Source organism: Ochotona curzoniae, unplaced genomic scaffold (assembly GCF_017591425.1).
Source record: "Ochotona curzoniae isolate NIBS_2020 unplaced genomic scaffold, NIBS_Ocur_1.0 contig_1014, whole genome shotgun sequence".
In the NCBI taxonomy this organism is placed as follows: domain Eukaryota; kingdom Metazoa; phylum Chordata; class Mammalia; order Lagomorpha; family Ochotonidae; genus Ochotona; species Ochotona curzoniae.
The window spans coordinates 5,720,376-5,732,443 of NW_024464920.1; the positions used below are offsets into that span (position 1 = coordinate 5,720,376).

The 12,068-nt window shown below is 42.6% G+C and overlaps 1 protein-coding gene across 1 annotated transcript; it reads left to right on the top strand.

Moving 5' to 3' along the window:
- Window positions 1-9,803: 9,803 nt before the first annotated feature.
- NEUROD4 (neuronal differentiation 4) lies at window positions 9,804-10,802 on the top strand. Its single transcript, XM_040989428.1, has one exon. The coding sequence runs from the start codon at window positions 9,807-9,809 to the stop codon at window positions 10,800-10,802; it is 996 nt and encodes a 331-aa protein (XP_040845362.1). The 5' UTR covers window positions 9,804-9,806.
- Window positions 10,803-12,068: the final 1,266 nt, after the last annotated feature.

Genomic DNA, 12,068 nt, shown 5'->3' on the forward strand with positions numbered 1-12,068 from the left:
AATCCTCCAGGTGTCTTCTCCAGGCGCTTCTGAGGCTCAGCTCTTCCAGCTCCCTGCTTATGGCCTGGGAAAGCAGTAGAGGATGGCTCAAGGCCAGTACCCATGGGAGACCAGGAAGAAGCTCCTGGCTTCTGGCTTTGGATTAGTTCAGTTCTGGCTGTGGTGGCCACTTGAGGAGTGAATCAACTGACAGAAGGTCTTTCTCTCTGTCTCTCCTTCTCTCCATAAATCTGATATGCCTTTCCAATAAAAGTAAGTTAGTAAGAAGAAGTCCAAATCCCCTACCACCTGCTTTTAATTCACTTAACCTTAGAGCTGTGTCTTCCTTGCTACTGGAACCTAGAGTTTCTTGATGTCAACAACTGTATTCCTATTACCTTTTCTCCCACTCTCTCCTGCATCCCAACCTTATCCTTGCCCAGTGCCTATGAGTTATTTTAGGGTCTGCTCAAGTTTCGTTCTGAATATGGGCAGGCTTAATTATTTCTTTCCTGGAAGTTTACTCTTCCTCCTCCCCCATAGTTCCTGATTGATGTTTCTGGTCCCCATTTATCAGTGGTGTTGGCTTTAATTCAGCCGGGAGCTAGTGGGCTCCCCGGGGAAGGTGAGAAGGAGGGACAGCTGGGGTCTGTTTGCAACAGGATCTATGGCTTGCAGCTAAGCACCCTGGGGCCTCTTCAGGGCCAATGGGGGGGCAGGGGGGAATGTATATGTGGGGAAGCAGTTTCTATTCCCCTTAGGGGCCCATAGGCAGGTTTCCTTTGGGGGTCAGGATTACTGGGAATACTAATTAATTCATTAGTGGAGTTGATGGATTATCAGGCTGTCTCATGGCGTAGGAGCCTTGGGCAGGGAAAGGGGGTGGAGGCTGGAAGAGAACAGATTGCTGCCCATAAATCTGCCTGTTGCCTTCCTTCTCTCTGCTTCAATGGCTCCCGGTGGCAGGCCTGTGGGCCAGCAACTGAGTGCTGGTTTCGTTTTTCCCCACTCAGCAGATGGTTCTAACAGGTTAGCTCAGAGCTTGACACAAAGCAGTAGAGAAAGGGGAAGGGCAGGGGATTGGCCCTCTGGCCCAGGAACCATGCCGCGGGGAGGGGAATGAATGCAAATGTCCCGCATTCTCCTTTTCTAGGGCCAGGCACCAGCCCCTCGCCTCTGCTGACTGAACACACGCCTCCTGCCCTTTGCTGCCCTCTTAGAGTTGAACAGCCAACTGTACAACTGCCAAAGAGTTGTGACAAGGGGTGGGGGTGGGCTGTGGAAGCAGATCTTGCACATCCCTCGGCAAAAAGCAACTCTAGGAAACTTGGTGTCTGCAACTCCCTCCCGAGGCAGCACTCATAGGCACATGCACACACAGACATACACACAATTGAATGCATTTTGAGGCTAATCCTATTGTATCCAGTCCCTTACATCTGTCAGAGAAAGCAAGGAGGCCCCGCCGAATGTTCTGTCCCCACCCTCATCTTTGACTCAATATGTTCACCTTTCTGCAAATCCAAGACTCCTCCCTCTCCCTACAATTTGACAGGCAGGACAACAGCACCACCAACTTTTAAACACCCGTATGCACGGGCTTGGAAGACAAAAAGCAGGAGACCAACCTATTCAGTAAGTGCTCATTGAGCAACCATTAAGCAGCCCTACGCTGGATACAAATTACTCCACAGACAAATTTCCTCCGGTTGAGGATTGGATTCAGGTTTCGTTTTCAGAAATCCACCATTTGTATCAAGTGTTATTCAACTTATTTTTAAAACTGACGTTTATTTTGCTGGCGAGGTCCTTTCTGGGTAGTGACGCAAAGATTAGAGCTTAAAGGTTCGCTCAAAGCTTTACTTCCTCTGAATACTTAAGAAATGCTGATTTTTATGCTCTGGTTTTCTGTGAAGAGCAGGAGTCCCAGGCTACGTCAGATTGCTTTTAGAAAACCAGGCATTTGAAATCTGAGGGCCTTGCTGCTGCATCTCTGACAGCAGGGAAGCAGTCCTGGGTTGACCCCTTGGTCCCTTTCCTGTACCCAGGCGTAGTTGCAGTTCCTGCAGACCTGATGTCTGTGCCAGTTACAATGACAGACCGATGATTCTCCCTCAAGCCAGGGAATGGGATTCAGTTCCATTTCAAAAGGAAATTGACCTTGAACTCTGAGTTCTATCTTGCTGCTGATGAAAGCAGCTAAGCAGTCAGCCTATTCCACAGATGTAAAAACTGATATCCAGGGAGAAGTTGATGTACTTGGGATCATTTAGCCAATGGCTTCATCTGAGTCTCCATCTTTTTCCTTTGCAGCACCACCAGATGCTTACATCCTCAGATGACATCACTCTTTGTCATCTTTTACATCAAGAAGTAGACATACCCATATAGTCACTTTGATTTTTTTCCAATAGTACTTTTTCTATATGAACCGTCTTTCCTCTCTTTATTACTTCTCAGGAGACTTTCCCCATCTGTAGGCTGAGTGAGGGAGATTTGAAAAACAATTGTGGATCCAGTTGGTAATTCAAGAAAATAAATATGCCTGAGATGGCAGGTTTTCTTCATTGGTTTTTTGCTTTTATGAATTTCAGGGAACAGAAAGTTGGAAGAGAACAGAATGTAGGAACAGGTTCATTATATTCACAAACAGAAGCAAAGCTGTCACATGAGAATAAGTGTGATGTGTAGAATAGGAGACAGAGGCAGGTATGTCTTGGCTTCTGGCGTCAGCACATTGAGGTTAAACACCAAAATGAATGTTGGCAGCTGCTGTTACTGTGCGCTTGACAACAATCTCTCACCTTCTGGTTCTTTCGAGATCAGAGCCAGTATTACATTTTCCGCTGAATAGTTCTCTCTCCTCTCTCTCAGCATCCCCCAACTTTCTTTCCACATGCTGCTCCACTCCTGTTTCTTACTTTTTAAGCCAGAAACAGCTTCAATCTTTTTTTTTTTTAAACCCCTCAGCTTCAGTAACATTTCTTCCAAAATCCTGTTCACTATTCTTATCCCTGTTTAAACAAATACACCAATAGCCACGCAGTCCTGGCTGGAGGAGCCTTTGGAGGTAGGCGTGTCATTGGCTGGGGAAGGGGAGGAGTTGGGCAGTGGCAGCAGCACCCCCTCCCTGGTCAGCTGGGAGAGCCATCAAAACTGCTGTGACTTGTCGGCTTGGGCCAGAGCGCAGGAGCTGCCCAGGGGCTGTAGTACTGAAAGCTCTCACTCCGGGGAGCTAACCAGGACGAGAGGTACTGAAGCCCGACCGGCTGCAAGCACCAGCTGCAACGGAGACCACTTGGGGAAGCGCACAGAATCCCAAGGAAGAGTAGCTTAAGGAGCAGTCAGAGGGGTCTGAGCTGGGAACCATCCGGTTAGCATGGATCACTGACGGCACCTCCTTTTCCCCCTCTGGATGCTCAGGGACCTTGGCTTCTCTGTCTCCTGGGACAGATTCACAGAGCTCACCCCAGCAACTGCTGCTGATTGAGGTGAGCCAGTGGGCGGGGAAACTGGAGCTAACGAAGTTTTTGTGTAAAGTTTCCACAGACCTGGCGGGGTGGTTGGGGCCATGTGAGTATCTTCTGGACCAAGAGTGGAAAGCACAGGACTTGGGTCAATTGGAATATAGAAGCAGAGGGAGTGAGGCCAGACAGGAGTAGACACAAACATTTACTTAAAATGTTAAGATTTCATAGCACCTATTACCTGAGATAAAATGCAGAGGTACTCGAAATCGTTTTATAAAGTGGGGACTATGGAATGTGCATCCCTCGCCCCATTTTATCACATGCACGATTACTGAGAAACATTAAAAAGTTTACCAGCTTTTGCAATGCAACCCAGTATGGAGGTTGGAAGGACTGATTGCTCAGGGATGGAGGGTAGTGATGGGGAATGATAAATGGAACAAGAAGTTAGAAAAGTCCCTGGAAAACCATAAGTGTGACTCTCATCGTCATCTATTTGACTTGCTGAAAGCCCTTGGGTAATTGGGGTGGGTGAGGCAAACTTCCTTTTCCACAGCTTTTTCAGGTAAAGCTGCTAAAAACTGTCTAAGTAAATGTTTTCACTCTTCTGCCTCACACTCATTTGTCCAAAAAAAAATGCACATTCAGAAGCTACAAGTAAGTGTACAATATCCCCCTCAGTTTTTGACATAAGGAATGGTCTTGAATTGTTAATGACTATCTAGGGGGAATTGACAGACTGAGTGACTTCTGCTTACAAAGCTCACTTTTAAGATCTGAGGCATTTGAACCAAGAGGTGACTTTGCTGGGAAAGATGTGTGTGCGCGCATGCAGGTGCACAACTGTTAGTTAAGAGGGAGTTGGTAGAGCATGAAAGATTTGGACAGAAAGAGCACAGACTGTCTACAAACTGCTTCTGATCAGGACCACTTATGAGTAAGTTTGGCTGTGTGTGTGTGTGTGTGTGTGTGTGTGTGTGTGTGTGTGTGTGTTTTGAACGAGGCAGTCTGAACAAGGCATTTAGTTCATGTTGTTTCTTCCATTTCCCAGTTTCTGGGCAGGAGAGTCTCTGTTCTGCTGTATTTAGAGTCAGAGAATCAGGAGGTAAAGTGTCATCTGCTTTTAAAAGAAAGTATACACCAATGGAGATGTGCCCCTTTCTTATTCAACAGTTAAACATTAACATGTTAGTGAAAGTACAGGGAGAATTCTTAGACAGCTCTGTGTGGTTGTAATACACAAGGGACTTTGGTGCCAGTAGTGAAAATATTGGGTAATCCCAATCACTGCCAATGAGTAAACAATGAATAATACAACTGTTAAAAATAAAAAAGAGAAATATTTGAAATCAGAGAGAACAGGCTAAACTTGAAGTTTCACTGAAAGATCCTATAGGAAAAAAGGAAATTGTCCTACACTGTGTAGTTGTATAGGGGAATCCAAATACCAAGAATGAATGTGGGAATTGGCTTCCTAAAATCAGAATGTGTTTGTGTGTCAGATGAGGAGTCCTGAAGGGCAACGTTTGTTGATTTTTGATCTGTTTGCTCTACCTTTTGAGAGCTCATTTCTTCTCTAGGAACTGGGAAAACCTTAAGATGGGAAACCACGAATTTTGTGAGCTAGCACAACAGACTTCCCTGTTCAGTCTTCATAAGACAACTGCCAAAATTTACATTTGCATCATGATCTAACAGTGCTTATGCTTATCTCATGTACTTGTGCCACTCACCCCATGGAAATCTCTACATTGAAGGAAAGGCTAAACTATTTTTCCATTTTGTCCCAGAGTAAATGAATTCAGATCATATTTTTGTACCCATCTCATGAGTGAGTGACAAAGAAGTTCTTACTTCCCTAGATTTTCACTGCACCTGTAAGATGATTGACCATCAAACAAACATCTCTTCTTTAGGTTTAGGCACCTGTGCAGGAGGGTATCCAGTTAGGCTTTCCTTGATTAAAACTCAGATCACTGCCGCACACATGTTCAATACTCAAATCCAAGGCCAGGGTTTATCTTTTTATTTTTCCTGCTGGGTTTTCTGGCACCATCAAGATGATTCAGGTGGAAAAATTCAGTGGACATTTTCTTCTATTTCTCTTTGAGGTATCTTGTTATTTTCAATATCTGAGAAATATTTTATATTCTTCTCACAACCTTGCCATTTGATGTTGGTGGGAAATACATGTTCACATGATTGTTTCATCAAGGTGAAAATGTACTAGTGCCAAAGATTTTCTACAGTCCACTACGAACCTGAAAAAGTATATGATTAAGTGAGAGCATCTGGTCAAGTGTTTTCTCCCTTTTTTAAAGCAATATTCTTTCATGTGAACAACTCTTAATAAATCCAGAGGAGGTACCTGAGTTTCAAAGATCCTCATAGATGATTAGGATTTCGATGTTTATTGTCCTTAGACTAAGGCAAATAGTGACATTAGGGATTTTGTTTGTTTGTTTGTTTTGAAATGGGTGTTGTAATGGAGCCACTGATTTTTGTTGATGGGAAAAGCAGCATCAAAATGTGATTATGATCAACAGAATTTTTGTCCAATGAAAGATAACAGCAGCAGAAAAACTCATAGTAAATATTAGGAATAACAATATCCACTGATGGGTGTTACGGCACAGTGAGTTTGATCATTGGTTAGGATACCTACATCCCATGTCAGAGTGCCTGATTTAATTCCTGGCAACTCCAGTTCCAATCCAGCTCCCTGCCAAGGTGCCTGGAAAGCAGTAGATAATGGCTCAAGTACTTGAGTTCCTATCAGCCACGTGGGAGACTTGGACGGAGAGCCTGGTTCTTACTTCCACCTGATCCACTCAAGGCTGTTGCATTTGGAGAGCGAAACAGCAAATGGGAGAGCTGTTTCCAGAGCTCTGCCTCTAAAATAAGTAAATAAATCCTAAAAAAAAAATAAAAAAGATTTAAAACAACACCTAACCCTTTCATTGCGTCCGGTACTAATCAAAATGTTTTAGACATAATTAAATTATTTTATTCTCACAATAATCCAATGAAGTAGGACTATTATTGTTCCCATTTGAAAGCAAAGGAGGCTGAGGCAGATAAGAATTGCAAAATTCATGTAAGATTACAGCTCTAGAAAGTAGCGAAGCTGATATTTGTATGCACTTAATGGTCTCCACTGGGACAAAGATCAGGCTACTTGCAGTGAACACAAGTTTTGTAAGCCTGTCAGATGAGGTCACATTTGGGTTACTGGAGACGCATTTGTTGATATGGTTTACTTTCATCATTCCCTTGTGTGAAACAGCTTTGTTTCTGAGTAAGAAAATATGCCTGACTGGATTAGACATAAAACCCCAAGATACATAATATGTATACATAATATACAGATATCTCATAGCATGTATAAATGCAAAATATTTTCTCACTTCTATTTGCCTGTGACAGTCATCTACTCATGTAATTTTTTATAAATACGCATTCCTATTTCACCAAAGAGGAAAAGGAAGAACAGAAAGCTCATGGAATGTGTTTGAGATCAACAATTAGGAATCAGAATTTAAAATGGAGTTCCCATCAGTGCTATCCCAGCTTCCATATTTTAGAAAACATTGTGTATTCATAGAATTCTTTCAGAGCTCATGGACCAGACCCTCTGGGAAGAGAGGAAGCAAAATTGGAGCCAATTCTGTCCTTCCCATGGTTAGTGAGACAAACATAAAAACTGACTAGCATGTCTGTTTTGGCCAAAACCAGTTGGTTCTTTCCCTTCATATCCATCAACAAACTAATTTGGAAGCAGCTTCATGACACTTATGGAAACCATTAATGTGTCAAAGGCAGATGGTGAGCTATTCTGCTGCCTCAATCCCACTTTTTGAAGGGGGTGAATATTCTAAGATCTAGGCAGTGATCTTAGATACAGATGTGGGGATGGTGATGGCCAGATATCTGGGCCAGGGTGATGTGCAGATCCAGGAGTGAAACAGGAGCCTCTCTTCTCTCACACCTTCCTTCTCTTTTCTGTATGTGGGTAAGTAGACACGCGATGACGATGATGACAAAGATTAGAGGAAAAGAAGGAGGAGAATGAGAAAGAGAGGGATGGAGAATAAGTGGAAGAGGAAGAAATCCTGCAATATGAAAATCAAAAGACATCCCAGGGAGAACTAGTTAGCCTTCCTCTGGGTGACGGTCAGTTCTGTTAACTTAGTCCTACAGATTTGCATCTGAAGTCAATGTATCTTTCTTCTTCCTGTAGCTGATGGAAGAAGAGAGGAGAAAAAAATACATAAAATCCATGACTTGAAATAAAAAATAACTGGTTTTATGTCCTCCTCTACCAGCTCTGTGCTTGCATTTTCATCACTTAAATTACATGATCCATAGTGACCCCAAATGAGTACAAACATGCGCTATGAGGAATGTATGAGTTGGTGGAAACAGAAGTGCTCTGTGTATTATAAAATGCGACACAAACATTATTATCATTACGTGAAGGAGTATTAAGTTTCCTAAGCCCACTCTGTGGCCTCAGAGCGCACCTGCCTCTGGAAAGATCTGTGTTTCTTGAACAGAAAGTTAATTAGGTCCTTCACTCTCCCTCTGGATATCTGCCTGAGTTAGAAGCGCAGCTCAGCACACAAGCTCCATCATCCATATTAAAAGTGGGATTTTCTGACTTGGCCTAGGCAGCCAGTTGACCAATAGGTTCCAATGTGTATTTTCAATAAAGCTGCTTACCCAGGAAGCCTTATTAAGTGAGTAAGTCAAGCTGACATGATTTCCATGCTGATTAACATGAAACCTAGGCTGTTTTCGCAATGCAGTGACATTAATTATTTATAGGAGGTAAATGAGGTTACAGGGAAAACAAGCTCCAATTACTAGAAACAAATCCAATCATATATTTATATTTTTAAAAGCTATGCCTTAATCCCTGCATTCATTGATTTGAAGCTCAAGCTCCAAGGATCAAAAAACATTTATCACATTCTCCTCTTTCTCATAATCAAAAGTGATGGAAGGTTTAGTGTTTCCGAGACTAGCTGGTACACCGGGATGCCTCCGTGCAGCTTATCAGGCAGTTTTATTTAGTCAACTATGTCCCTGCAAATTTCTCATTGGATTTTGAAATAACTTGATGTAAGTGCAAAATGTTTACAAAACTACCCTTCTCATCTTGTTTTAAGATAGCATATTTTGCAAAGTAAGCTCTGATTGCACATTAGCCATTAGGCAAGTGAATTACAGTAGACAGACCATGTCTGTGTTTTGAAATAGTTCTTATTTACATTTGACACCACTATATTTTGTTTAGCATTTGTTCCAAATTTTTCATCTTAAACAAAGCATTTCTAATAATAGTTACACAAAAAAAAAAAATCGTAGAGGGATTTGGTAGACTCCTGGCTTGTTTTTGTGGCCGTAGCCTTGGTCTTGTGTGATGGTGTGAGGAACATGTGCAATGACAAAAGTTCTCACATTAACATATGGGCACATTTGAAAAAGGGTCAATGATAACCCTCCTTTCTTCCCCTGATCCTTTCAAAATCTCATGTCACCCACACGGCTGACACCATGAACACTAGACAAAACACAGGTTGTGCCCTGACAAAAAAAAAAAAGCTCTTCTGGTGATGGTGAGGAAAATGTTGGATGGCTACGTGGTTCCCCAGCCAGTTGTCCCAGAGCTGTTTCTTAGGAAATGCCTAAGGCTGCCAGTTGGCTAAGCAATGCTAAGCAATGAGAAGTGAGGCTATCATAAGTGAGATGTATGTGAAATGCCTTGAAATGGAGGTTGAAGAGTTCTATGTATAAGAAATAGAAAATAACCTGAATGATATTGCCACAGTTTTATATGTATTCTTGATGTAAATATTCAATTTTGTTTATATTTGATCATCTTTTTATCCTGCAATCGTAATAAGTATTATTATGTACATGGCATATAGTGATAATCATTTCATCACCACTGTTTCATAGGCAATAATTTTTAGGGTTCACTTATTGGTTTACCGTTATTATCAAGAGAGAAAAAAGTATGTTTGCCTTGGCTTTCCTGTTAATTTTGTATAAAACGTTTTGTGCATAAAATGTCTGTGAAGAATCCAAGAGTAAAAAAAGGCACTAGCACGACAATGAATAATCAAGTCTTATTTTTGAAGTTGATTGTTGAAAGTAGCATGCCATAACACTGGCTTTCTTGACATTTCTTTTGAGTCTTAGATTAAGTCACCTAGAATGATTGAGTTGGACAAGATCACTAAAGTTGAATCCCAACACAAGGTCGGCATTTCTGTTAGCAAAGTATTAAAGGAAAGTTTTAAGTGCTCAGCAGAAATAACCCTTGTTGCTTCTGTTTTCCAGAATCCGGAAATGGCAAAAACCTATGTGAAATCTAAGGAGGTGGTGGAACTGGTCAACATGCCCTCCTGGATGGACAAGGGCCTGGGTTCTCAAAATGAAGTGAAGGAGGAGGAGAGAAGGCAGGGTGCATATGGTGTGCTTGGCAGCTTAACTGAAGAGCACGACAGTATTGAAGAGGAAGAAGAGGAGGAGGAAGATGGGGAGAAACCTAAAAGAAGGGGTCCTAAGAAGAAGAAGATGACCAAAGCTCGCCTAGAGAGATTCAGGGCTCGAAGAGTCAAGGCCAACGCCAGAGAGCGGACCCGGATGCATGGCCTCAATGACGCCCTGGATAACCTGAGAAGGGTCATGCCATGCTACTCTAAAACCCAAAAGCTTTCCAAGATAGAGACACTCAGGCTGGCTAGGAACTATATCTGGGCCTTGTCTGAAGTCCTGGAGACAGGCCAGACTCTGGAAGGCAAAGGCTTTGTGGAGATGTTGTGCAAAGGTCTCTCCCAGCCCACAAGCAATCTAGTGGCTGGCTGCCTGCAGCTGGGCCCTCAAGCTGTCCTGCTGGAGAAGCGGGAGGAGAAGTCGCCTATTTGTGAGTCTGCCCTCTCTGCCCACAACTTCAGCTATCAGTCTCCAGGGCTCCCTAGCCCTCCTTATGGCCATATGGAGGCACACCTTCTTCATCTCAAGCCCCAGATATTCAAGAGTTTGGGAGAATCATCTTTCGGGAGCCACCCACCTGACTGCAGCCCACCGCCTTATGAGGGTCCACTCACCCCACCACTGAGCATCAGTGGGAACTTCTCCTTGAAGCAAGATGGATCTCCTGACCTAGAAAAACCCTACAGTTTCATGCCACATTACTCATCCGCTGGTCTCAGCTCAGGGCACATGCATTCAACTCCCTTTTCGGCAGGGACCTCCCGCTATGACGTTCCCATAGACATGTCCTATGATGCCTACCCCCATCACGGCATTGGGACCCAGCTTAATACAATATTCACTGATTAGGGCAGTCAAATTGGCATTTTAGAATATGATGACGTGAGGTGTTTCTTATAACTCAAGTGATGGAATTTTAGATTCAATGACTTAAAAGAACTCCATGAATATGTATTAAGTCCAGTAGTCTTAGTCCATTTAGGTCCTCCTACACCTGCCACTCTCTTTTCTCATCAACTTTTCACAAATGAAATAATGTGTTGACTTACAACCATGTGAAAATAGAACAGGACTCTACCAGTGTTACCAAACATTTGAATAATCTATGCCAATTAATTTTCCATTTCCAGCATTTATTTATTAGTAATCTGAAGTAAATTTTTTCCTAAGTTTTTATGATTTCTAAACTTTTTCACCTTTCTGAAATTCTGCAACCTTGTTGATAACTCTTATAAATTTCTTGAAACTGAAAGAATGGAGCAATAATAGGAAATGAACACTTGCATGGGGTGATCGAATGGAATGGCCAAAGGAAGCATAAGGTCGCTCAACTCACCGAAGGTGAAGTTTGGACTCCATAGCAAGACTATTTTGAATCTATCTGAAAGTGATTTCCTGAAGCTAGTCCTTTCATGTGGCTGTTACTATGAGTGACAAGGCATGTTCTGGAAGAGATCAGCTCTATTTCTCACTGGTCTGAAAGTTGAACATATCTTCCTTAGTGATTTGAGAGCCATTAAAGAGGACTCCGGCCAACATCATCACATTCTTGGCAATATTACCAAAGCACCTTTTTCAGACCTAGACGTAGGGCAAGCAAGTCACTGGAACCTTACGATCTTATGAACAGGGGACATAGAGAAGTCATCGAGACAGTCCATGGCATCCATTACCAGGACACTCTGGAAGGGTGATGCGCATGTGCAGCTAATGGAATCAGCACATAACCCAGGTCCACATTACAGAGCAATAAAATGGCCATTGGCTAACTGCTGTGGCTCAGAGGTTCTCCTTCTCACACTTTCCCATAAGAAAACCACTGGCTTTTCTTTCTCGTGAGTAATTTCATTTGGCTAAAGTAAATATAATTGAGACCATTAACCTCTGTCCATAACAATATAATCTCCAGAAGTACAAGTGCCAATCAATGTATTAGTCAAGTTTGACTTTTTCCAACACATCCTCAGTTCCTTATCTCCTTCCCTGACTTCCAGAATGATAAGCTCACCTTCACTTCTAAGACATAATATGCTGTTACATATAACAGATAACACTTCAAGTGAACCAGACTTAGGAATGCAAAAATGAAATTCAAGGTCAGTGAATGCTTTTCTC